This window comes from Ranitomeya imitator, chromosome 6, assembly GCF_032444005.1.
Source record: "Ranitomeya imitator isolate aRanImi1 chromosome 6, aRanImi1.pri, whole genome shotgun sequence".
Lineage (NCBI taxonomy): Eukaryota > Metazoa > Chordata > Amphibia > Anura > Dendrobatidae > Ranitomeya > Ranitomeya imitator.
In genome coordinates this window covers 413,221,084-413,247,854 of record NC_091287.1, presented here as the reverse complement: position 1 = coordinate 413,247,854, position 26,771 = coordinate 413,221,084, and the positions used below count along the sequence as shown (strand labels likewise).

The 26,771-nt window shown below is 43.5% G+C and overlaps 1 protein-coding gene across 1 annotated transcript in view; it reads left to right on the top strand.

Annotated features, from left to right (window-relative positions):
- The window catches only part of B4GALT6 (beta-1,4-galactosyltransferase 6), a 134,494-nt gene that overhangs the window by 57,855 nt on the left and 49,868 nt on the right, over positions 1 to 26,771 (top strand). Inside the window, exon 2 of the mRNA XM_069731245.1 lies at positions 13,664 to 13,786. Within this exon, the coding sequence (XP_069587346.1) occupies positions 13,664 to 13,786 (123 nt within the window). The remainder of the gene's footprint in view (positions 1 to 13,663; positions 13,787 to 26,771) is intronic.

Genomic DNA, 26,771 nt, shown 5'->3' with positions numbered 1-26,771 from the left:
TAGGAGTCAGGTGATCCATTTTATACGGACACCGACTTTACAACTGAGTACAACCATCCAATTCTAATCTCTGGAAATGATTGTCGATGCCCCAAAAGGCATTGGATGGTCAGGCTGTACAGCCAATTTACATGGAATTAGTATGATTGTTTCCATTTGTCACATACTAAATAATCCCTTTAATATATGAGATGCTGTGGCGATCAGCTGGTCCAAGACTCAAGCAGCCATTTCTGCAGTTTCCACTACCCCATATCTATTGTACAATATAATACAATAATTTGCTCCAGTACAGTAAAAGCTCCTTTAGGCTATGTTCACATTACATTTGGCATATATGCAAGGAAAACTCCCCGTGTATACTCCGAACATATTCATGGGACTGAAAGATACTGATGTAATAATGTATTGTACTAGACTACACTATTCCATAAGTCCAGATGAAGTAACCATCAGAGCTGAGCATGATTCTCCAGGGTACGTGAAGGTATTGATATTTCTAGCAGCAGTAGATTTTTATAACTGGGGTTCATCTGTGCAGTATACTCCCCTTCCCTAAACATTCCTACAACCCTGTTACTGTTTATTTTCCTAAATCCCCCACTGCATGGCATGGACGGAGAGCGCATGCGCAGCCTTCCCCATCTCAGGCTCTTCCGATGACACTCTCACTCTGTCCATGCTTACATGTCAGGAGCGCCACCAGGAAGATCAATTCACGTGAGAGGAGCGGCAGTGACATGCACCGCTTGCGTCATGCTCAGCATTCCCACGCCGATAAGCTCATCTAGCTGTTAAGAACCCGGCAGCCCCTCACCCTGACACGGTCCTGGACCAAACTGTTGGCAAAACGCACGTCGGGGTGGGGCGCCATCAGCAGAATCTGCACTGCCTTCTGACATTCAGGTTAAAAAACGGCACAAAGCACTTTACTATCTTTTAAATTACTTTCACTTCTCCATAGCAGGATATTGATATCATAAACATATACATCTACGTGTGATTAGTATCTGGGTTCCTTGATATGTATTAATCCGCATTTTGCAACTACATGCCTTTTATGGTTGGACCCCTGTTACAACTCATCCCGCTCTATCTAGCACAGCACTTTTTGGAGATTCGATTATACAATCAATTCATATATATGAAAAATTAATGTTCTATTGCTAAACCATTTTTTCTACATTATTTTTACCCTTTGCTAATAATCTGCTGTTTTTTAAGGTATTGGAATCTAATTCAATTCTATGTACTTATATTACGTATATTCCATCCTGGTTGTTTTGGGTGCCACCTCTGAACGTCCCCCTTTTTGTGACATCTCTGCTCATTTTAAAATTGAATTATAATTGTTATTTAACAAATATAATTTTTTTTTTATTATAATGGATCTCTTCTCCATTCCACCCGTTATTTGGTAAGATTCTTATGTCTAGTTTATGAAGTGCCTACAATAACACTTGCAGATTTTCTGGTATAATTATGGTATATTTTTTACTATTCCATAAGTCCAGAAGAAGTAACCATCAGACCTGAGCATGATTCTCCGGGAACATGAAGAGATTGATATTTCTAGCTGCAGCAGATTTTTATCACTGGGTTTCATCTGTATACTGTATAGTATGAGTATACTTTTGACATTGGGGCATCCATGGTAGGAAGTATGAAGTTGTGTTGGCACAAAGTAGTTTTCTATATTTCTCTGTATACTTGGATGGAATCGGTCACCTTGGGGGCCTTTAATTGAGTTAGTTCTGTTTTTCTGGGCCATATGCCAAGGTTTCCTGTTACGAATAACAATGGTCTCTGAGGTACTAACTAATAGTAGTCAGGGGAGATGAGGCTGGAACTGAGCAGTATCTTCATAAGAGAATATCCAGGAAGTAAAACCTTTGTGAAATCGCAGGTTTGTCCAAAAATACTAGAAACCATTTCTATAGGCTGATGGCATAAAACGACTGAAAGCTGTTCAGTAGTGATGAGCGAGTATACTCGTTGCTCAGGTTTTCCCGAGCATGCTTGGGTGCTCTCCGAGTATTTAGGCGTGCTCTGAGATTTAGTTTGTCGACTACACAGCTATATGATTTACGGCTTCTAGGCAGCCTGAGTACATGTGGGGGTTGCCTGGTTGTTAGGGAATTCCCACATGTACTCAGCCTGTCTAACAGCCGTAAATCATGCAGCTGCGTCAACAAAAACTAAATCTCTGAGCACTCACAAATACTCGGAGACCACCCGAGCGTGCTCGGGGAAAACCTGAGCAATGAGTACACTCGCTCATCACTACTGGCCATATACGAGATACTTGTTGGACGAACATTCGGCGGACTGCTATATCTCCTGACTCCCCCATACATATGAGCACTTGATTGGTCCTAGTGTTCATGTATTTCCAACAGGGAGAGAGGTGAAATTTGCCAACTAGGCAGCGGCTTCTCTACCCTGAATAAAGGATTGGATGCCAACTGCTCGATCCTTCTCCTCCCTGACATCTGTCGGGAGGCCTTCATAAACACCACGTGGTTGGCCGGTCTTGCTGAACTTGGTGGTTTTGGCCACCTTTCAGTTGTCTGTATGTGGACCATAGTTGTATCATTGTTACTGGTCCACAAGCTTTGGCTAGAAACCTATTTTTCAAATGCACTTTTAATGTGATTTTTTTTTTTTTTTTGGGGGGGGGGGGGGGGGGGTTCTTGTAGTCAAATATTTTGAAATGTGGTACTAAGCCACAGCACAATGTGACTGCAGGATCAGACTACACAGGATTTGTTTTCTGTTACCATGGAAATATATAGGCTCTTATCGGAGCCATAGACACAGAACAATGAAATTTGCCAAGATACATTTATTTTTCCTTTTAGATTGAAAAAATGTGTATATGAGTGTAATCTATCGATCAGTAGCTCTGCCTCACACTGCTCAGATTTGTTACTGGGAACCTGGCGCAGTCTCCGCTCACCACTATTGATGCGAACGCTCCTTTGCTTAGATTGTTGTATTGGATTTTCAGTAACTGAAAATATGTTATAGGGTTTAAGTGCTTTGAGGTGTCATTTTCTCACATGTATCTATGATCTCTAAGGAGTTTGGCTGCATTTCCCTTATAGCTTGCTTGTACTAACAGAAGTCAACAAGACTCGATAAGATCCTTTCCCTTAAGGTGGCCATACACCGTCTGTAGATGTTGGCTGAATGCTGAGTTAAGCATTGACTGTGTTAGCTCCGATGCTCTCTCTACTGTGTGAGGTAGGAGTCCTGGTACTCCTAATGTGAGGGCTGATCTTTCGCCTTATTACTCTGCATAGAGTGCAAGCTGTCAATCAGAGGCACGAGGATGAGAATCGGAGGTTTTGGCTCCCAGCTCATGAATACCAAGGGCTCCTGAGCTCGTGCTTCATATACAGAGCTGAGCTTGTGCTTCATATACAGAGGACTCCTGAGCTCGTACTTCAAATACAGAGGACTCCTGAGCTCGTACTTGAAATACAGAGAACTCCTGAGCTTGTGCTTCATATACAGAGGACTCCTGAGCTTGTCTTGTGCTTCATATACAGATGACTCCTGAGCTCGTGCTTCATATACAGAGAACTCTTGAGCTCGTGCTTCATATACAGAGAACTCCTGAGCTCTTACTTCATATACAGAGGACTCCTGAGCTCGTACTTGAAATACAGAGGACTCCTGAGCTCGTGCTTCAAATACAGAGGACTCCTGAGCTCGTACTTCATATACAGAGGACTCCTGAGCTCGTACTTCAAATACAGAGGACTCCTGAGCTCGTACTTGAAATACAGAGGACTCCTGAGCTCGTGCTTCAAATACAGAGGACTCCTGAGCTCGTACTTCATATACAGAGGACTCCTGAGCTCGTACTTCATATACAGAGGACTCCTGAGCTCGTACTTCAAATACAGAGGACTCCTGAGCTCGTACTTCAAATACAGAGGACTCCTGAGCTCATACTTCATATACAGAGGACTCCTGAACTAGTACTTCATGTACAGAGGACTCCTGAGCTGATACTTCATATACAGAGGACTCCTGAACTAGTACTTCATGTACAGAGGACTCCTGAACTAGTACTTCATGTACAGAGGACTCCTGAGCTCATACTTCATATACAGAGGACTCCTGAGCTCATACTTTATATACAGAGGACTCCTGAACTAGTACTTCATATACAGAGGACTCCTGAGCTCATACTTCATATACAGAGGACTCCTGAACTAGTACTTCATGTACAGAGGACTCCTGAGCTCATACTTCATATACAGAGGACTCCTGAACTAGTACTTCATGTACAGAGGACTCCTGAGCTCATACTTCATATACAGAGGACTCCTGAACTAGTACTTCATGTACAGAGGACTCCTGAGCTCATGCTTCATATACAGAGGACTCCTGAACTAGTACTTCATGTACAGAGGACTCCTGAGCTCATGCTTCATATACAGAGGACTCCTGAACTAGTACTTCATATACAGAGGACTCTTGAGCTCGTGCTTCGTGGACAGAGGACTCCTGAGATCGTACTTCATGTACAGAGGACTTCTGGAAAAAGCAGCTGATATTTTTCATTAAAAAAAAAAGCTGCAAAAACGCCTAGTGTGTACTTAGCCTAAAACTGGAAGAATAAGTGACCTTGTAACTTTGGGTTCCCCATTCTTCCCTGTTAATAGAGGGAAAGATTAATCATTGCGCATTCTCCTGTGGAATTGCTGGATATATGGTAGAATGTGAATACATATTATATACATCAATATGAAGTAACAGCCTAAATAATGATTGTTCAGAATTAAAATTCGGTGGAATGATTTGTAATTTACCGTACTTCTCAATATTGGAATTGCAGCGCCAGAAGGAAAAGTTGTGTAACTATGAAAATCAGAGTCAATAGACAGATTAGTGATATGCAAAAATGGAAACCACATTTTCAAAACCCTTTCAGCATATTCAGTGCCAAGTATGAGCACGACATGCAGAAATACAAGCCATTAGGTTATTGATGGTTGTCTGAGTAATGTTCTGCCTCTGAGTGCAAATTGTCAAGATCCGCTGCTGGCTGCTCCCTTTACGATTGCCAACCAATGATGTGCTAAATGTGTTTCATGGGAGAAAAGTCCAGAGAAACTGCAGGTCATGGTGGCATGTTTAGGCCATGCAGGCTGCTCACAATAGCACGAGTAACATGCGGCCTGGTATTATCGTATTATCGTGTCCAGTTCCACTTGCAGTACAGAAAGGATCACTACACCACTACACGCCATTCTTCTAATCTGTAAGAGAATTTTGCAGAAGACTGAGAAAAGGGGCGAGAGAAACAGAGAGCGCCACCTATAAATGACGTGTAGAAAACTATATATATATATATATATATATATATATATATATATATATATATATATATATATATATGAGTCCTCTTCCGTCCCTGGCTTCCTGGATTGAGGAATCCAAGTAAATGACACGCAGCACAAAGGTTGTGTGTTCATAAACAGGGGTAGCCCCGGAGCACGCCTGCCTCACTGGGCGCTGCCCCTTCTTTATATAGTAAGAAGTTAGGCATTTACAGACATGCGCACAAGCGCTCATATTTCATAATCACTTACAAAGCAAATCTATACTAGTGAAAAGTTACAATATCTGGTATGTGGGTGAAAGGCTACAATATCAAGGAGAAATGCGCGCGTGATTACTTCTATAAAAGGAAATGTCAAGTTTGCTGTGCAGAAGCAGATTTCATCTGGGAGACAAAATGGATCCTTTGGTTCAGTCTGGTATATATATATATATATATATATATTTGGAACAGCATCTACAGAGTACCTTAATGCTGTGCAAAGCTTTCCCAGCCAGTAGTCCAATGGCTTCCAACAATATGAAAAAAATAAGAAAAGCAGCACAAAAAATAAAGAAAAGAGTGGACTTTATTGCCTGAACGGCGTGGCAACGTTTCGGATACAACAATCCTTTTTCAAGCAGTCAATACATAGGTAAAGGTTTTTTTTTATATCAAACACATGTCAATCTCATTAAAAAAATCATTATGTGCAATATCTCAAATATAAATAAATTACATATAGCAGCTATTCATAAATCAGTGAGTCCATGTAAAGCATAACACTTCCATAAGATACATAATCAGTGAACATTAAATATTAAGTGTCGCGTGATTTTTCATAAAATAACCTCAATGATCAATTACCAATCATTTAAGATCAAATTCCATCAGGTGTTCCATTCCCAAGTACAGCGATCATATGAAACAATAAGCACATTACCTACATACACATGTCTCAGCTCACGGCGTCTATCCGCACACACTGCGCATGTCCGTGACATCAGAGGCAAAAGACCCACAATGCCACGGCTCGCAGCTGCGCAGAGCAGTCCCGAGGATCGAGACGCCATTTTAATTAAGGGAAAACTTCGCCCACACAGGATGCCGGTAATCAAGGCAAAATAGACAGAATAAACTATAAATCATATCAAAAAAGGGTAGCGGCGGACTCATAATCACTGGCCAGACATTCTATTATATTGCTGGGCCCATAGTACTTCTGATCATTAAACCGGAGCACCACCACTCAGACCAAACAAGCAAGAGATACAATCTTATTCTGGGAAGATACTACAGTGTGCCATATATAATAGGACCAGGACATAAGCCCAGATTAAAGTCACAGGGTTAGAGATGCACTTGATCACAAGTATAGCATCTTCCACCACAGCAGAACATGGAGAGCATTGGAGGCACAAGCCCCACAAGTACCTCCTATCCGTTAACTGTGACACTCACAGTCCATACATTGTGGCCACGTATTGTAGATCACTTTAAGAATAATCAAGCACACAGCGGATAGACGCCGTGAGCTGAGACATGTGTATGTAGGTAATGTGCTTATTGTTTCATATGATCGCTGTACTTGGGAATGGAACACCTGATGGAATTTGATCTTAAATGATTGGTAATTGATCATTGAGGTTATTTTATGAAAAATCACGCGGCACTTAATATTTAACCCCTCTGTGACCTTAGACGTACTATCCCGTCGAGGTGCCCTGGGCTTATATGACCCTGGACGGGATAGTACGTCATAGCCGATCGGCCGCGCTCACAGGGGGAGCGCGGCCGATCGCGGCCGGGTGTCAGCTGCTTATCGCAGCTGACATCCGGCACTATGTGCCAGGAGCGGTCACGGACCGCCCCCGGCACATTAACCCCTGGCACACCGCGATCAAAGATGATCGCGATGTGCCGGCGGTGCAGGGAAGCACCGCGCAGGGAGGGGGCTCCCTGCGGGCTTCCCTGAGACCCCCGGAGCAACGCGATGTGATCGCGTTGCTGCGAGGGTCTCACCTCCCTCCCTGCTCTCTCCAGCCCCGGATCCAAGATGGCCGCGGATCCGGGTCCTGCAGGGAGGGAGGTGGCTTCACAGAGCCTGCTCAGAGCAGGCACTGTGAAGCCTGCAGCGCTGCACGTCAGATCAGTGATCTGACAGAGTGCTGTGCAAACTGTCAGATCACTGATCTGTGATGTCCCCCCCTGGGACAAAGTAAAAAAGTAAAAAAAAAAATTTCCAAATGTGTAAAAAAAATATTCCAAAATAATGAAAAAAAAAAAAAAATATTATTCCCATAAATACATTTCTTCATCTAAATAAAAAAAAAAACAATAAAAGTACACATATTTAGTATCGCCGCGTCCGTAACGACCCGACCTATAAAACTGTCCCACTAGTTAACCCCTTCAGTAAACACCGTAAGAAAAAAAAAAGAGGCAAAAAACGCTTTATTATCATACCGTCGAACAAAAAGTGGAATAACACGCGATCAAAAGGACAGATATAAATAACCATGGTACCGCTGAAAGCGTCATATTGTCCCGCAAAAAGAGCCGCCATACAGCATCATCAGCAAAAAAATAAAAAAGTTATAGTCCTGAGAATAAAGCGATGCAAAAATAATTATTTTTTCTGTAAAATAGTTTTTATCGTATAAAAGCGCCAAACCATAAAAAAATGATATAAATGAGGTATCGCTGTAATCGTACTGACCCGAAGAATAAAACTGATTTATCAATTTTACCAAACGCGGAACGGTATAAACGCCTCCCCCCAATAGAAATTCATGAATAGCTGGCTTTTGGTCATTCTTCCTCACAAAAATCGGAATAAAAAGCGATCAAAAAATGTCACGTGCCCAAAAATGTTTTCAATAAAAACGTCAACTCGTCCCGCAAAAAACAAGACCTCACATGACTCTGTGGACCAAAATATGGAAAAATTATAGCTCTCAAAATGTGGTATTGCAAAAAATATTTTTTGCAATAAAAAGGGTCTTTCAGTGTGTGACGGCTGCCAATCATAAAAATCCGCTAAAAAACTCGCTATAAAAGTAAATCAAACCCCCCTTCATCACCCCCTTAGTTAGGGAAAAATAAAAAAAAAATGTATTTATTTCCATTTTCCCATTAGGGCTAGGGTTAGGGTTAGGGCTAGGGTTAGGGCTAGGGCTAGGGTTAGGGTTAGGGCTAGGGTTAGGGCTAGGGTTAGGGTTAGGGCTAGGGTTAGGGCTAGGGTTAGGGTTAGGGTTGGGGCTACAGTTAGGGTTGGGGCTAAAGTTAGGGTTAGGGTTTAGATTACATTTACAGTTGGGAATATGGTTGGGATTAGGGTTAGGGGTGTGTCAGGGTTAGAGGTGTGGTTAGGGTTACCGTTGGAATTAGGGTTAGGGGTGTGTTTAGATTAGGGTTTCAGTTATAATTGGGGGGTTTCCACTGTTTCGGCACATCAGGGGCTCTCCAAACACGACATGGCGTCCGATCTCAATTCCAGCCAATTCTGCGTTGAAAAAGTAAAACAGTGCTCCTTCCCTTCCGAGCTCTCCTGTGTGCCCAAACAGGGGTTTACCCCAACATATGGGGTATCAGCGTACTCAGGACAAATTGGACAACAACTTTTGTGGACCAATTTCTCCTGTTACCCTTGGGAAAATACAAAACTGGGGGCTAAAAAATAATTTTTGTGGGAAAACAAAAAGATTTTTTATTTTCACGGCTCTGCGTTATAAACTGTAGTGAAACACTTGGGGGTTCAAAGTTCTCACAACACATCTAGATATGTTCATTGAGGGGTCTAGTTTCCAATATGGGGTCACTTGTGGGGGGTTTCTACTGTTTAGGTACATTAGGGGCTCTGCAAACGCAATGTGACGCCTGCAGACCAATCCATCTAAGTCTGCATTCCAAATGATGCTCCTTCCCTTCCGAGCCCTCCCATGCGCCCAAACGGTGGTTCCCCCCCACATATCGGGTATCAGCGTACTCAGGACAAATTGGACAACAACATTTAGGGTCCAATTTCTCCTGCTAACCTTGGAAAAATACAAAACTGGGGGCTAAAATATAATTTTTGTGGAAAAAAAATATTTTTTATTTGCATGGCTCTGCGTTATAAACTGTAGTGAAATACTTGGGGGTTCAAAGCTCTCACAACACATCAAGATGAGTTCCTTAGGGGGTCTACTTTCCAAAATGGTGTCACTTGTGGGGGGTTTCTACTGTTTAGGTACATTAGGGGCTCTGCAAACGCAATGTGACGCCTGCAGACCATTCCATCTAAGTCTGCATTCCAAATGGCGCTCCTTCCCTTCCGAACCCTCCCATGCGCCCAAACGGTGGTTCCCCCCCACATATGGGGTATCAGCGTACTCAGGACAAATTGGACAACAACTTTTGGGGTCCAATTTCTCCTGTTACCCTAGGGAAAATACAAAACTGGGGGCTAAAAAATAATTTTTGTGGGAAAAAAAATTTGTTTTATTTTTATGGCTCTGCATTATAAACTTCTGTGAAGCCCTTGGTGGGTCAAAGTGCTCACCACACATCCAGATAAGTTCCTTAGGGGGTCTACTTTCCAAAATGGTGTCACTTGTGGGGGGTTTCAATGTTTAGGCACATCAGTGGCTCTCCAAACGCAACATGGCGTCCCATCTCAATTCCTGTCAATTTCGCATTGAAAAGTCAAACGGCGCTCCTTCCCTTCCGAGCTCTCCCATGCGCCCAAACAGTGGTTTACTGCCACATATGGGGTATCAGCGTACTCGGGACAAATTGGACAACAACTTTTGAGGTCCAATTTCTTCTCTTACCCTTGGAAAAATAAAAAATTGGGGGCAAAAATATAATTTTTGTGAAAAAATATGATTTTTTATTTTTACGGTTCTGCATTATAAACTTCTGTGAAGCACTTGGTGGGTCAAAGTGCTCACCACACATCCAGATAAGTTCCTTAGGGGGTCTACTTTCCAAAATGGTGTCACTTGTGGGGGGTTTCAATGTTTAGGCACATCAGTGGCTCTCCAAACGCAACATGGCGTCCCATCTCAATTCCTGTCAATTTTGCATTGAAAAGTCAAATAGCACGCCTTCCCTTCCGAGCTCTCCCATGCGCCCAAACAGTGGTTTACTGCCACATATGGGGTATCAGCGTACTCAGGACAAATTGGACAACAACTTTTTGGGTCCAATTTCTCCTGTTACCCTTGGTAAAATAAAACAAATTGGAGCTGAAGTAAATTTTTTGTGTAAAAAAGTTAAATGTTCATTTTTATTTAAACATTCCAAAAATTCCTATTAAACACCTGAAGGGTTAATAAACTTCTTGAATGTGGTTTTGAGCACCTTGAGGGGTGCAGTTTTTAGAATGGTGTCACACTTGGGCATTTTCTATCATATAGACCCCTCAAAATGACTTCAAATGAGACGTGGTCCCTAAAAAAAAATGGTGTTGTAAAAATGAGAAATTGCTGGTCAACTTTTAACCCTTATAACTCCCTAACAAAAAAAAAAATTGGTTCCAAAATTATGCTGATGTAAAGGAGACATGTGGGAAATGTTACTTATTAAGTATTTTGTGTGACATATCTCTGTGATTTAATTGCATAAAAATTCAAAGTTTGAAAATTGCGAAATTTTCAAAATTTTCGCCAAATTTCCGTTTTTTTCACAAATAAACGCAGGTACTATCAAATAAATTTTACCACTATCATGAAGTACAATATGTCACGAGAAAACAATGTCAGAATCACCAGGATCCGTTGAAGCGTTTCGGAGTTATAACCTCATAAAGGGACAGTGGTCAGAATTGTAAAAATTGGCCCGGTCATTGACGTGCAAACCACCCTTGGGGGTAAAGGGGTTAATGTTCACTGATTATGTATCTTATGGAAGTGTTATGCTTTACATGGACTCACTGATTTATGAATAGCTGCTATTTGTAATTTATTTATATTTGAGATATTGCACATAATGATTTTTTTAATGAGATTGACATGTGTTTGATATAAAAAAAAAACCTTTACCTATGTATTGACTGCTTGAAAAAGGATTGTTGTATCCGAAACGTTGCCACGCCGTTCAGGCAATAAAGTCCACTCTTTTCTTTATTTTTTGTGCTGCTTTTCTTAAAAAAAAAAAAATAATAAAAAAAAATAATATATATATATATATATATATATATATATATATATATATATATATATATATATATATATATATATATATATATATATATATATATATATATATATTTATTATTATAATAATGGTGGCCCAATTCTAACGCATCGGGTATTTTAGAATATGCATGTCCACGTAGTATATTACCCAGCCACGTAGTATACAACACAGAGACACGTAGTATATTGCCCAGCCACGTATGTAACAGGTTAAAAAATAAAAACTAAGCATATACTCACCATCCGAGGGCCTCTCGTAGTCCTGTCGCCTGTGTACGGTGCAGGCGGCAGCTTCCGGTCCCAGGGTTGGTATGAGCGCAGGACCTGTGATGATGTCGTGGTCACATGACCGTGACGTCATGGAGGGTCCTTCTCGCATAGCATCCTTGGCATCGGAACCTGCCGCTTGCGCTGCCGAGGACAGGACGCAACATCTGAGCGTGAGAATAACCTTTTTTTTAATTATTATTATTTGTAACATTAGATCTTTTTACTATTGATGCTGCATAAGCAGCATCAATAGTAAAAAGTTGGTCACACAGGGTTAATAGCTGCGTAACTGAGTGCGTTACACCGCGCTCCGGTAACGCTGGCATTAACCCTGTGTGAGGGCTGACTGGATGACTGGAGGGAAGTATGGAGCGGACACTGACTGCGGGGAGGAAAGAGCGGCCATATTGGCGCCTTACTGTGGCCGTCGCTGATTAGTCGTGGCAATGGTCGTGGGCGTTTTGCCACGACCAATCAGCGACTTGGATTCCATGACAGACAGAGGCCGCGACCAATGAATATCCGTGAGAGACAGACAGAAAGATGGAAGTGACCCTTAGACAATTATATAGTAGATACACATACATACTCACCTGTGGGGGTTGTGCAGGATACACACAACTCTATGTAGCAATTTGATCTCAATAGGGGATCCAACCTCGTGCCGCCCTTACAATTGGTGTGGAGTTCTGTTGGTCCTGTCGCATTCACAACTTTAAGGGATATGTGAAAAAACAAATCGGAGGCGCTCCCTCTGGTGGAATGAATCCCAAACAGATGTCCAATGTGAAGCACTCCTTCGGACAATGTCCAGAATGGTGAAGACACTTTGTATTTGTCAAGTGAATTTATTTATAAGGCTAGGTTCAAATTGCGTTAGGGCTATCCGTTTAGCGCTAAGCGCTAAACGCGGATTGCGCTAACGCAATGTCTTTTTCGGGGTTGCGTTTAACATCCCCACTCTCGCAGATCCCCGATCTGCGAGAGCGGGGAACGGACCTCGGGCGCCACGGACGCTGCAAGCAGCGTCCGAGGCGCGTCACAAAACAGCGCGGTCCTATTAACGCAATCTGAACCTAGCCTAAAACATGAGTAATAAAGATTTCTTTTTCATGCTTGTGATAATTATAAAAGCTCTTCTAGAGCAGAAACGCGTTTTGATTTTAATACCTATTTAAGGTTTTCATGCTTTTTTTAATGTTCACAAGCATGAAAAAAATCTTTATTACTCATGTTTTATAAATAAATTCAGTTTGACAAATACAAAGTGTCTTCACCATTCTGGACATTGCCTGAAGGAGTGGTTCACATCTGACATCTGTTTGGGGATTCATTCCACCAGAGGGGAGCCCCTAAGATTTCTTTTTTTCACTTTCTTCTAATCTGACGATCCATCTGCGCAGAGGTTCGCCTCTGTGCGTCTCTTGCGGTCATTCCAGTTCATCATCGTTCTCCCAAGCACTGTGACACGCAATGTTGAACAGTGATGACATCTCGGCCTACCTACATAACGATCTGCTGAGGTGATAAACCAAGGTGTCTCAAATCAAGGATTCTGTCCCTCAGCCTGTGACAGATTTTAACTCTTCCTGCACCTTACTGTTTGTCTTTCTTGCTGTTGCAATTGTGAGTATTTGTCAGTAGTGGTATACATCTTCAATAAGTAGAGGCTGAAGCATGTAGACATGTGTCCTATATCCACTACCTCTTTGGAAAAGCAAAGTCCTTCATAGATGATGGTCCAAAGGAAATCCATCTGCTGCTAGTTTTGCAGTATGTTTTCGATGCTTCTTTCTCCATCTTCTTTATACTCTTCGACATTCCATCTCTTTAACACTCATCAACAATTTAGTTTTTCTTTTATGTCTTTTAGCAAACACCTACCTCTTCATGGTGCAAGCCCAAGGCATAATGCTAAGGGACAATGTTCGAACCATTGGAAATATGATAAGACAGTATACCAACAAAAATGGCACTGGTGCACTCAACGGGACAGGTAAGACTGACATCTAAAGTTTTATTGAGTTATATGTAGCTTATGAGACACAAATCCTGTTAATTAAGATGTGCCTGCAGCTAAATGGGATTTCCCATTGAACATGGAAACCGGATTGAATGGGTGATGATGATCTTGGTGTAAAATTGTTAATTAGAATTCCTTAATTTTCCTTAGTGATTGCTGTAAACAGCCCATTCACCCCAGTCCTCAGAATGAAGTACCGTTTTCGAATTCCAAATCAATAGATTTTTATGTGATTGTTGGTTGCTAGACATGAATTTATTCGCTAAAAACGAAAACGGACACACTGACGTTCATAGGCAAATGGTAGGCTGAAGCAGCTGGCAGTTAGACAGGCTCTGTGTGTGATCCTGTCCGAGTTACATATGTACTGAAAACTATAAAAGGAGAAACGACCATGCTACAGACCTAAAAGACTGAATATATGATGTGCAGAAATAACCAGCCGCCTCCTGGTAGTAGTGTGTGAGAGAGTTTGTCACTTAGGGCTGGAGACGCACTAGCGATTTAAAAATCGGTCCTATTTTGATGCAGGAGAGTCAGACAAGTGTAATGCAAGTGTCATGTGAGTGTCATTCGTTTTTTGTGCGAGTACAATCAGATTCTTCACACCTAGCACCAGATTTACATCTAAATAAAGTGCAATTGCTATCAGACTGCAATGCAATTTTAACATGAACATTTACATAGAGACATTCTTGTATAATTTTGTAGAAAAAAAGCAGATCACAGACATAACACAAAACTAAAGTAATTTCAAATGGCAACTTTCTAGCTTTAAGAAACATTAAAAGAAATCAAGAACAAAAAATGTGATAGGCTACGTTTAGACTAGCGTTGTGCGCCGCTGCGTCGGCGACGCAACGCACGCAAAAACGCGGCAAAACGCTGCGTTTTGCGACGCGTGCATCATTTTTTTGCCGAAAATCGGACGCAAGAAAAATGCAACTTGTTGCGTTTTCTTGGTCCGACGCTTGCGGCAAAAAAGACGCATGCGTCGCCAAACGCAACAAACAAAAACGCATGCGTCCCCCATGTTAAACATAGGGGCGCATGACGCATGTGTCGCCGCTGCGTTGCCCGACGCTGCGTCGGGAAACGCTAATGTGAACGTAGCCTTACTGACTACCACATTTTTTTGTTCTTGATTTCTTTTGGTGTTTCTTAAAGCCAGAAAGTTGCCATTTGAAATGACTTTAGTTTTGTGCCATGTCTGTGATCTGCTTTTTTTTCTACAAAATTAAACTGAATTAACATCCTCCAAGGCCGGTGATTCCATAATTTTTGCCAGGGGTTATAGTAACATAGTTATTAAGGTTGAAGGAAGACTTTAAGTCCTTCTTGTTCAACCCATAGCCTAACATGCCCTAACATGTTGATCCAGAGGAAGGCAAAAAAAACATGTGGCAAAGAGTAAGCTCCACATTGGGGAAAATAATTCCTTCCCGACTCCTCATACGGCAATCAGACTAGTTCCCTGGATCAACGCCCTATCAAGGAAATCAGTGTATATAACCTGTAACATACTTTTCAAGAAAGGCATCGAGTTCCCTCTTAAATTTTAGTAATGAATCACTCATTACAACATCATACGGCAGAGAGTTCCATAGTCTCACTGCTCTTACAGTAAAAAATCTGCATCTGTTATTATGCTTAAACTTTCTTTCCTCCAGACGTAGAGGATGCCCCCTTGTCCCTGTCTCAGGTCTACGAGTAGAAAGGTCATTAGAAAGGTCTTTGTACTGTCCCCTCATATATTTATACATTAAAATAAGATCACCCCTTAGTCTTCGTTTTTCCAAACTAAATAGCCCCAAGTGTAATAACCTCTCTTGGTATTGCAGACCCCCCAGTCCTCTAATAACCTTGGCCGCTCTTCTGTACACCCGCTCTAGTTCAGCTATGTCTTTCTTGTACACCGGAGACCAGAACTGTACACAGTATTCTAAGTGTGGTCGAACTATTGACTTGTGTGAAGGTAAAATTATGTTCTCTTCATGAGCATCTATGCCTCATTTAATGCATCCCATTATTTTATTTGCCTTCGTAGCAGCTGCCTGATACTGGACACTAAATGTGAGTTTGTCATCCAGTATAGAATAGATAGAATAGATATATGCACATAGAATAGATGTATGTATATGTGTACATCTTTATATTTCATATACGGATAGATAGAAGATTAGCCGTTAATTCATTTGTCGGCTTCTGCAATATCAATGCAGAGGCCGACAGGATAGGAGACATGGATTACATATAGTAAATGCATGCAGCATAGCCAGAGAGGGATAGTCGGCGACTGGGAGACCGATGTTTGTAGCCTAAGAAGGGGTAAATACCCATGGATCTTCCCAGGCTATGAATCTCAGCCCGCAGCTGTATATTTAGCCTTTACTGGCTATTAAAATAGGGGGACCCCAAAGAAAAATAGCGTGGGGTCCCCCTATAATTAATAGCCAGAAAAGGCTATGCAGACATCTACGGCCTGAGATTCATAGCCTAGGAAGGGTCCATGGTTATTGGTCCCCCGGCTACAAACACCAGCACTCAGCCGCCCCAGAAATGGCGCATCTGTAAGACCGCGACGTCATCGCAGGTCCTACGCTCTATGCATTCTTAGGAACGGAGGCTGCCGCTTGCACCGCTGAGAGCTGGGGGCCGTCCGAGGGTGAGTATATCCATATATATATATATATATATATTTTTTTTTACATGAATATGGATCCCAGGGCTTGAAGGAGAGTCTCCTCTCCTTCAGGCCCTGGGAACCATCCAGGATCGCTCCCTGCACACGCCGTACCTGGCGTATAAGACGACTCCCGACTTTTGAGACGATTTTCAGGCGTTAAAAAGTCGTCTTATACGCCGGAAAATACGGTACCAATAAAAGTAAAATTAATTGAGACATCAGTAGGTTAAGTGTTTTTGAATATCCATATTGAATCAGGAGCCCCATATAATGCTCCATAGAGTTCATGATGGGCCCCATAAGATGCTCCATATTAAACTATGCCCCATATAATGCTGCACAAATGCGGATTATGGCCCATAAGATGCTCCATACAAAATACGCCCCATATAATGCTCCACAAATGATGATTATGGCTCCAAAAGATGCTCCATAGAGATATTTGCCCCATATAATGCTCCATAAATGTGGATTATGGCCCCATAAGATGCTCCATATAGACATTTGCCCAATGTAATGCTGCACAAATGCTGATTATGGCCCCATAAGATGCTCCAAACAGTCATTTGCCCCATATGCTGTTGCTGCAATAAAAAAAAAAAAATCACATACTCTCCTCTCGTTGCTCAGGCCCCCGACACTTTCAATATTCACCTGACTTCATTCCGGGCGCCGCTCCATCTTCAGCGTCTTCTGCACTGACGTTCAGGCAGAGGGCGCACACTAACCACGTCACCGCGCCGTCTGACCTGAGCGTCACTGCTGATGACGGAGCAGCGCCCGCGTTGAGGAGCAGGTGAAGATCGCTGCACTCCCCCTCCCCATTATACTCACCTGCTGCTGGCGCGGTGCAGTCCCTGCTTCCTCTGTGCCGCAGCTTCTCCCTGTACTGAGCGGTCACCGTTACCGCTCATTACAGTAATGAATATGTGGCTCCACCCCTATGGAAGGTGGAGCAGCATATTCATTACTGTAATGAGCGGTACCATGTGACCGCTTAATACAGGAAGAAGCTGGGGCGCAGGTGAGCCAGGGACGTGCAGGGACCGCGCCAGGAGCAGGTGAGTATTATTGGATAGCCCCCGCTCCCCCTCCCCTGCCGACCCCTGGGTATGACTGTATAAGCCGATAGGGGGACTTTCAGCCCCAAAAAATGGGCTGAAAATCTCAGCTTATACTCGAGTATATACGGCAGGGGTCCCCAACTCCAGGCCTCGAGGGCCGCCAACAGTGCAGGTTTTCAGGATTTCTTTAGTATTGCATCGGTGGTAATGTGATCATCTGCACAGGTGATGATTCCAACCCCTGTGCAATACTAAGGAAATCCTGAAAACCTGCACTGTTGGCGGCCCTCGAGGCCTCGAGTTGGGGACCACTGATATACGGTATGTATATTATGTATTCTGTGTATATGTGTAATCTATCTTTTATATTATAACCTGTCAGTGTGTTTTTTACATTAGCCGCATATGAATTGCCGGCTTTTCAAAGGACACCGGTGCGAGTGCTATACAATTTTTCTATCACACCTATTGACTTCTATTGCGGGATGCAATCCGTTTTCTGTTTACATTCGCAGCACGCCGCGACTTTTTTTTTTCCCCAGCCTGATCGTGATCTAATCCGAGCTGGAAAAAAACCTAGATTATCCTAGGTTAAACCAATCCTAGATTAACATTGGTCCGAATTCAATCTAATTTTTTTTTATCAGATTGAATTCGTCTGATTTCACTGCAAGTGTACATGAGCCCTTACTCAGATCCCGGTGAGCACGGTGCACATCCTGATGGTGGGGCAGACTCCGTGTGGTGAGTGGTGAGCCTTGGGAGGGTCCTCCTGTAGCTATGGTTCCCCTCGTATGAGGGAAGGTGCGGGCTGGTGATAAGCGCCGGCCGCGCCGCTGTGCAGTGGCAAGGTTAGTGAGGGGCATGGTAAGCGTGACATCACCAGTTCTCAACGACTGGTTCATAATGGGACCAAAAAGCCGACGTGTTTTGAAGGATGCATTCTTTATGGCCCTTACCACGCCCCCCGCTAACCTCGCCAGTGCACGGCGGTGCTTTTGGCTGGAGCTCACCTCTAGCCCACACCTCCGCTTATACGAGGGGAACCATAGCTACGGGAGGATGCTCCCATGGCTTACCACTCGGCACATGGAGTCTGCCCCAACACCGGACCATCAGGCTGTGCACCACGCTCACCGGAAATTATTCGCTGTTCTGCTGTCATTTGTTCGACATATTGTAGGGAGAAAATGGATTGTGCATGGTGAATGTCACCAGAGGTGCCTGGGAGCACCTAATTTAGCATCTTACCATTGAAAACACGAATGTGCTTAGCTATTCCTCAGACACCTCTATGTTGAACAAGCAGCCGGCGGCCATTGAAAGTATGTGGCCCCTTACCTAATCTGACAAAGAGAAGGCAATGTCACTTTTACCAATCCAATCTAAGGCCATCTATACTAACAGATAATTACCATGCTACCAGAGGGGTCATCTTATTAAGACAACCCCTGTGGACCATGGTTTTTATTAACATGAGGCCTTTCTGGTCTGCACATTTGCAGTGTGTAGTGCTGCTTTTCCCCTCTAGTGGTTCTTACATGGGAAATATACACATGGGCCTATGGAAATTTCAGAAGTCGAACCCTGTGTCAGTCAACTGCTTTAGTATAAAAAGCAGTGCTCGTGATGCAATAATGATGCAATACTTCTATACAGGGGTTTTATGGGTTAAGCCCCTAGGCGCAGATCACTGCAAAAAATGAAAATTCAAACTTCCCACCCCAGGTCCAGCACGGAGACTCTGCGCCACTTCTCCTGTCGTGGTTGTTTGTCTGCAGAGCTGATATCAGGATGACAGCACTGCAGCCAATCTCTGGGCTCAGCTGATCTGCCTATGCGAATGACACAAGCCAGTGGTAGTCTGCAGCGCTGTTCACGTGATGTCGGCTCTGCTGACCTGGGCGGCAGCGGAGACTCTGCGCTGGACATAGGTGGTGAAATTAAAGCACAGGTTTGTTTTTTACGTCAAACTGAATTTTTTTTTTTGATTGGGAAACATAAGCTTTCACCTTCCATGGCATATAAAGGGAACGTGGACGGAGCAGCACCCGGGAGATCCTGCCTTCTGTAGTGTCTTCCTGTGCATTTTATTTCCTGTAGAATAATGAATGAATGAAGTGTGGCATGGATGCAATTGTGGTTATGCCTTTAAGGTGAAATTTGCTGGCTGTATGCCTTCTCATATACACAAATCCGGCAACAAACGAATCTGCTCTATCTCTGGAGCACGAGGGACTTCACCATGTCATTTATTACAACCTTGCACAATATCCTTTTAATTACTTAAAATGTGCCCCCAGCTTTCCCTGTATGAGTCCATATACAGCCATCCGTCACACTGGTTTCGTTTTTTTTTTTTTTTTTAAGCTGAAGCTTGAAGTGGGTTCAAAAGAAATAGTTGAAAAAAAGAAAAGGAGCACTAGCATTTCTCCTCGCCAGATTCTTTCTTGCATTTTATAAAAAAAAAAAAAAAAACTGCAGCAAAACCTGTATATTTTTTTTTTCTTTAATTTTTAAAATAGTGTTTGACACCGCCACTAAAACAGTAAGGTATGCAGTCTGTTTCCAAGAGGACCAGTAGAAGCCCTAGGTATGAATGGAAAACTTATGACAAAATCGATAAGAAACATTAAAGAAAACTGTTTGCACATATTCAACTTTTCATGTAGATTTCATTTGAAAAGGGTTTCCTTAATGTCCTTACATTTTCATATTAAAATAAAAAAAAATATTTCTACTATAGAATCATACATAGATGTGAATGTGCCTCATCAACTGTATCTCCAATCCACATGTCTTGTCAATCAAATTTTTGTCCTGCTGTGGTCCCTTACATGAGTGACACTCCTGGTTTTCTTGCCTGATCTGATTTTTTTTTTTTTTTTTTTTTCCTGCCTGGCACATGGGATCGTTTACCAAAATCTGCCTAATTTTGTATTACAATGCATTGTAGATGTGGCCTGGGCAATAACTGTGAGTTGCGTTGGTATAAAAAACCCTTTATGTATTAGTCGTCATCTTGTGAAGACACCCACTGGCATTTTAGACGACATTTAAAACTTATACTCCCACTTATGATCCCTCCTCTAAGGGGAGAGCTGTAAAATGTTATCACATGTCCCATCTACTCATTAATAAATGAAACCAAAGATAAAAACAAAATGAGCAAATACCCCTCAGTAAATAGCAATCGTGCGTGAAAATAACATGGGGTAGGTACTTGATCAACATAATTTTGATTTAAAAAAACTGTAAAAACCATCCCACCACATCAAGGTGGCACTATTCAGGATGGTCCTAACCTCTAGTATTAAAACCTTAACCTATGTCAAATGATGTAAATGTGAATAAGGGCCAAGGGGGACTAAGACCCGGTTAATGGACAGCCAGCAGTGAGGAGCTCGATAAATGTAATGTCCTGTTCAAACGTGTCATGCATACTTACTGTACTTATATTCCAGTTCATCTCTGTCTGCTTGTCAACATGTATAATGATTACACCGATCTTTTCAATGTATTATTTTTTTGGCGATAGAATTAAATTACTAAAATAAACTCCTAAAACACACTCCTCAACGAGGGGAAATTGCTACACAAGCAGGAAAAGTTGAGGCATTATGGAAGGATGGACAGACATGTTACCAATGTGCTAAGGATGAAAAAATGGAAACAACGTTTTTGGATTTGCTCAATATAGAATGAGTGCCCTATGCAGAAATCCTGCACATACTCGTCTTGGTTGCTATCAGTGAGGTTAGTAATGGTTGTCTGAGGAATTCTCTGCCACTAGGATCTTGATGATTTGCCCAAGTCTATTCAGCATGGCAGAAGATTCCTCAGGCAATCATTAATAACCTCACCGATGGCGTGTAAGTGCGCGTAGTTCTGCGCTTTGCGTTCATACGCGATATTGCATCATTGGCATTTCTTTAACCTGTCTATCCATCCTGTGATTTCCATAATGCCATAACTTTTAGTTCTTCATGTTGTAACTGCACTGTTGACGTGTGTATGATGAAACCTGTAGATGAGTAACCCAACTATATTTCTTAGTAAGGGAAGAGTTTTAAAGGGGTTTTCCCACTATCAAAGCTAATCGATCTGTGAATAATAAATACATTCCACAATTAGATGAGTTTTTAAAACAATGTTCCTGTGCTGAGATAATCTTATAAATGTGTCCCTACTGTGTAATGGCTGTGTCTGACCGTACAGGAACGTGGTCTGATCATACCACAGCTTCTAGGCAGGGGAGGACACGAGTACACAGATGTTACAGCAGGGGATCACAGCTGATTCTTTTTCTCTGAGGAAAAACATTGCTTAAAAATAGACAGGAAAATATTTTACCTCACAGAATCGGCTGTGGTCCTGTCTGTATACTCTCTTTTGCTTCCTCCTCTGGCCAGTAGCTGTGGTATGATCAGACCATGTTCCTGTACGGTCATTACACAGTACAAAGCAGGGGCACATTTATAAGATTATCTCAGCACAGGAACGGTTTTTTTTTTAACACCTCCAATTGTGGAAATTGTTATTCCAAGATCTATTGATTAAAATGTACTTTGTGGGAAAAGCCCTGTAACTTTAACTAAAGTTCTTCCTGATGTTCTGCTTGGTCTCCTCCATATTATCCTCAGGGATCTCTCAGCAGGTTCTCCTTTTTCCTAATGTGCTCGGTAACAATGTGAGCTTTGAATTACAGCCACATGAAGAGTTGGGTGAGAGTTTTCAGCCCCATTAACATTTATGTAAAAGTACTTTGTGGTACTTTATTCAGCCGTACTAATATTCTTCTATTAGGCCAGATATTGCCAGTGTTCAGGTATTCGCTCTATCCATGTGCTCAGCCACACAGGACTGCTTATTAACTAAGCCAGCTCCATTCTGTCAACCGATAAGCATTCTTTTAAAAATCCCTTTAAGAACATGTCTTGTGTAAGTGCAGCTACATTGTGTGCTCCCAGAAAGGTGCTACCCAACCACTGGCTCATGGACCCCCGCAGGTCGGACCCTCGTGGTATTATGCACTGGTGTCGGCATTACTACCATTTGGTACTGGAAAAATATCTCACTGGAAGGAGACTCTTTGCTTTTACTATTGTGTGGCCCAGCGCCATCTGTCATATCGGAGGGTGACTCGCGCTACAGAAGCTGGGGGCCCCGGCCTTAGAGCCGCCTTTAACCTGGTCACCGTGGCTCTATACATATGTCCCTCTTCATGTGTACTTGTCACATTATTGGAGTTCAGTGCAGACTCACTTCGGACTGCTGGAAATGTTAACCATTTATTTTTCAATGAATTTCCTGCCACTCTAGCACCACCTCACATGACCGCTGCAGCCAGTCATTGGTTTTAGTGGAGAATTTGCTTGGATTGCAGTCGGCTGCAGATGACAGTGATTGGCTGCAGCAGTCACAAGAATGATGGAAGGGACACCAGCACTGCAGAACCAGCAGAGCATCCAGAGCGCCGACCCTGGAGCATAGGATTGTTTAGGGTAAATCAGAAGTATTTTTTTATTTTAACTTTATTAAATCTGACCCCTTTAAGCTGCGTGTGGTCAGTATTTGTACAAGTTATTGCTGGTAACGCAGGCAAATTCCGATGTCGTGAAGATGGGCTGACCAAGCGCTGAGCTCCAACCCAAAGGAATATGACGTGATCAGTGCTCCTGTGTATGTGACCGCCGTGGAGCTGCAAGTACCGCTGTTCTTTATAGTACCTATTAGGCATTTTTTGTGCCGTTTTGACTACTAGTACACGTCTGTAATGCGCCACCCGTACCTAGGGTACGATTTATCTGAAAGAGCATGGCATAGGGGTGTAAAGTGAGTCTCCACCATTCTGGAAGTGGAGAAGCTCCAGGATAAAGGAGAGCCCCAGCTTTTATCTGCAGGGGTATGCAGAACATAGGTGGGGGACCACTGTAATCACCATCTAAATATGAAGATCTAATTTTCCACCAGAGCTTTGTTTAATAAGGAATTTTCCATGGCGCTCCTCACCTCATATACCAGGTAGCTACAAAAGTTGGCAGTGCTGAATGGACTCTGAGTCAGTTCTGTCTTGGCCGCATACATGTGAGATTTTATGGCTTGTCGGTTGTCTCCTGTTTTAATGACATTTTGATAAATGTTAATACCAATTGTGGATACAGGGCTTACAAAGGGAAAAAAGTTCTGTTCCTTGGACTTTGTCATGGTTCATAGTGTAATAACATTGAATCATGTGGTTTGAAAGAGTGTGCACCTGTTATGGAAAAAGTTCCTGTTAGATCTTTATCTATGTGCCATTCCTCTGGCCGATTGCTACAGTCATTTCTTAGACGTTTTCTTGGATGTTTTGTGCATGGAGCTGCTAATAATGGGATTAGTGAGCATTCCCTGTGAAGCGTGCCCACTCCGCGCTGGTATAATGCTGGGTGCAGCCTGTGGACATCTCCAGATCCATGCTTCATAACAGAAGTCAGAGGATAATTCTCTACATTTCCAAGTGAAATAACAGAGTGTTCACCTTTATATTGGTTTTTCCAAACTTTTACTGGCACATTACTAGGATAATCGACAGGCACAACCAAACTAGTGTGAATAGGTGCATACCAGGAGCAGCTACCTCCATATACAATATACAAAAAAAGGTTGCACTCTATCGTGCCAAAGCATGTCGAATATGAAATATGAATAGCAAAATGGCTTTTTGAACATTAGGAAAGTGTCGCTAATAGCGGCACACCCAGCTGCTATGAGGCCCCTGAGTCAAGGGGGGCCCTCCTGGTGCCAGAGAGCAGCAGATGGACAGGAGTCTGTCCCCGCTGCTAAAGAGAAATGAATATTCACGCTTCCCCCACACTCCCATGGGCGTGGAGAGGCGTGAATACCATTTCACTTTAATGGCGGGCAGCGTTAGCCGCAGGCTGAGGCTAACACTGCCTGCCGATGCTACTGAATGGGGGGCCCCAGAGGTGGGCCCCTAAAGGGTGGCGATCCTTGATTGCGATCCCTGCAGCTTGGGACCAGAGCGGAGCTGCAGGGATTCACGCCGTCCTCCTTCCTGCCCGGCACTTCCTGTCTGAATCAGCGCGGCTGGATGACGTCATCATTCAGTGCGGCTGTTTCAGAGAGAAAGTTGCCGGAACGTGCGGAGAAGTGAGTGGGTGTGTGTCTGTGTGTGTGTGTGTCTGTCTGTGTGTGCGTCTCTGCCTGCCTGCGTGTGTGTCTCTGCCTCCGTGTGTACAGCTGTGTGTGTGGGGGGAGGCAATGATGATGGTGCTGGAGGCAATGATGATGGTGGTGGGGGCAATGGTGGTGGGGCAATGATGGTTATGATGGTGGTGGCGGAAGCAATGATGATGATGGTGCTGGAGGCAATGATGATGATGGTGCTGGAGGCAATGATGATGATGGTGCTGGAGGCAAGGATGGTTGTGGGGGAAGCAATGATGGTGCTGGAGGCAATGATGATTGTGGTGGGGTCGATGATGATGGTGCTGGAGGCAATGATGGTGGTGGGTGCAATAATGGTGGTGAGGCAATGATGATGGTGCTGGGGGCAATGATGATGGTGGTGGGGCTATGTTGATGGTGCTGGAGGCAATGATGATGGTGGTGGGGGCAAAGATGATGGTGCTGGAGGCAATGATTATGGTGGTGGGGCAATGATGAGGATGATGTGGTGGGGGAAGCAATGATGATGACAGTGCTGGAGGCGATGATGGTGGTGGGGGAAGCAATGATGGTGGGGGCAATGATGATGGTGCTGGAGGCAATGATGGTGGTGGGGGCGATGATGGTGGTGGGGGAAGCAATAATGATGATGGTGGTGGGGGCAATGATGATGGTGGTGGGGTAATGATGATGGGGTAATGATGATGGTGCTGGAGGCAATGATTATGTACTGGAGGCGATGATGGTGGTGGGAGCGATGGTGGTGGGAGCGATGATGGTGGTGGGGGCGATGATGGTAGTGGGGGAAGCAATAATGATGATGGTGCTGGAGGCAATGATGAAGGTGGTGGGGGCAATGATGCTGGTGGGGTAATGATGGTGGTGGGGGCAATGATGATGATGGTGGGGGCAATGATGATGGTGCTGGAGGCAATGATGATGATGATGGTGGTGGGGGCAATGATTATGGTGCCAGAGGTGATGATGATGGTGGTGGGGCAATGATGATGGTGGTGGGGCAATGATGATGGTGGTGGGGCAATGATGATGGTGGTGGGGGCAATGATGATGGTGGTGGGGGCAATGATGATGGTGCTGGAGGAAATGATAATGGTGGTGGGTGCAATGATGGTGGCGGGGGAAGCAATGATGATGGTGGTGGGGGAGGCAATGATGATGGTGGTGGGGAAGCAGTTGTGGGGGAGGCAGTGATGATGGTGGTGGGGGAGGCGATGATGGTGGTGGGGAAGAAAGCAATGATGGATGTGGTGTAAAGGACAAAGATGGTAGTGGTGGAAAGAACAATGGTAGTGGGGAGAAGGCAATGATGGAGGTGGTAATGAGTACAATGGTGGAGGGGGCTGCATTATACCCTTTCAGGGGGGCTGCATTATACCCTATGAGGGGGCTACATTATAATTCTGTGGGGGCTGCATTATTCTCTCAGGTGGCTACATCATACTATATGAGGGGTGCTGCATTATGCCCCATGAGGGGCTACAGTATATTCTATGGGGGGCTGCCTTATGAGGGGGTTGCATTATACTCTGAGGGGCTACATTATATTTTGTGGAGGGGCTGCATTATGCCATATGAGGGAGCTACATTATATTCTGTGGGGGGGCTGCATTATACTTTGAGGGGGTTGTATTATCTTTTGTGGGGTGCTGTATTATACCCTATGAGGGGGGCTGCATTATATTCTATGGGGGGGCTGCATTATATTCTATGAGGGGGGCTACTTTATATTCTATTAGGGGCTACCCCAACCCCTGCTACATAATTAAAACGTGTACTACCTTATATTATGCCCTGATATTGGCGTGTTTTACTACACAATTGATGGTCTTGAATTTGTTTCTGTGTAGCTACTTAGTGGGCCCCAAGAAAGATTTTCTCTGGTGGGCCCAAGGTGCTCCAGTCCGACACTGGGTGCACCTAAAACTATGCAAATTGTGGATGGTCCTAATATCTTAGGGTAGAGCATTCCAGAGGATTGGTGCAGCACGGGAGAAGTCTTGGAGACGGTAGTGGGAGG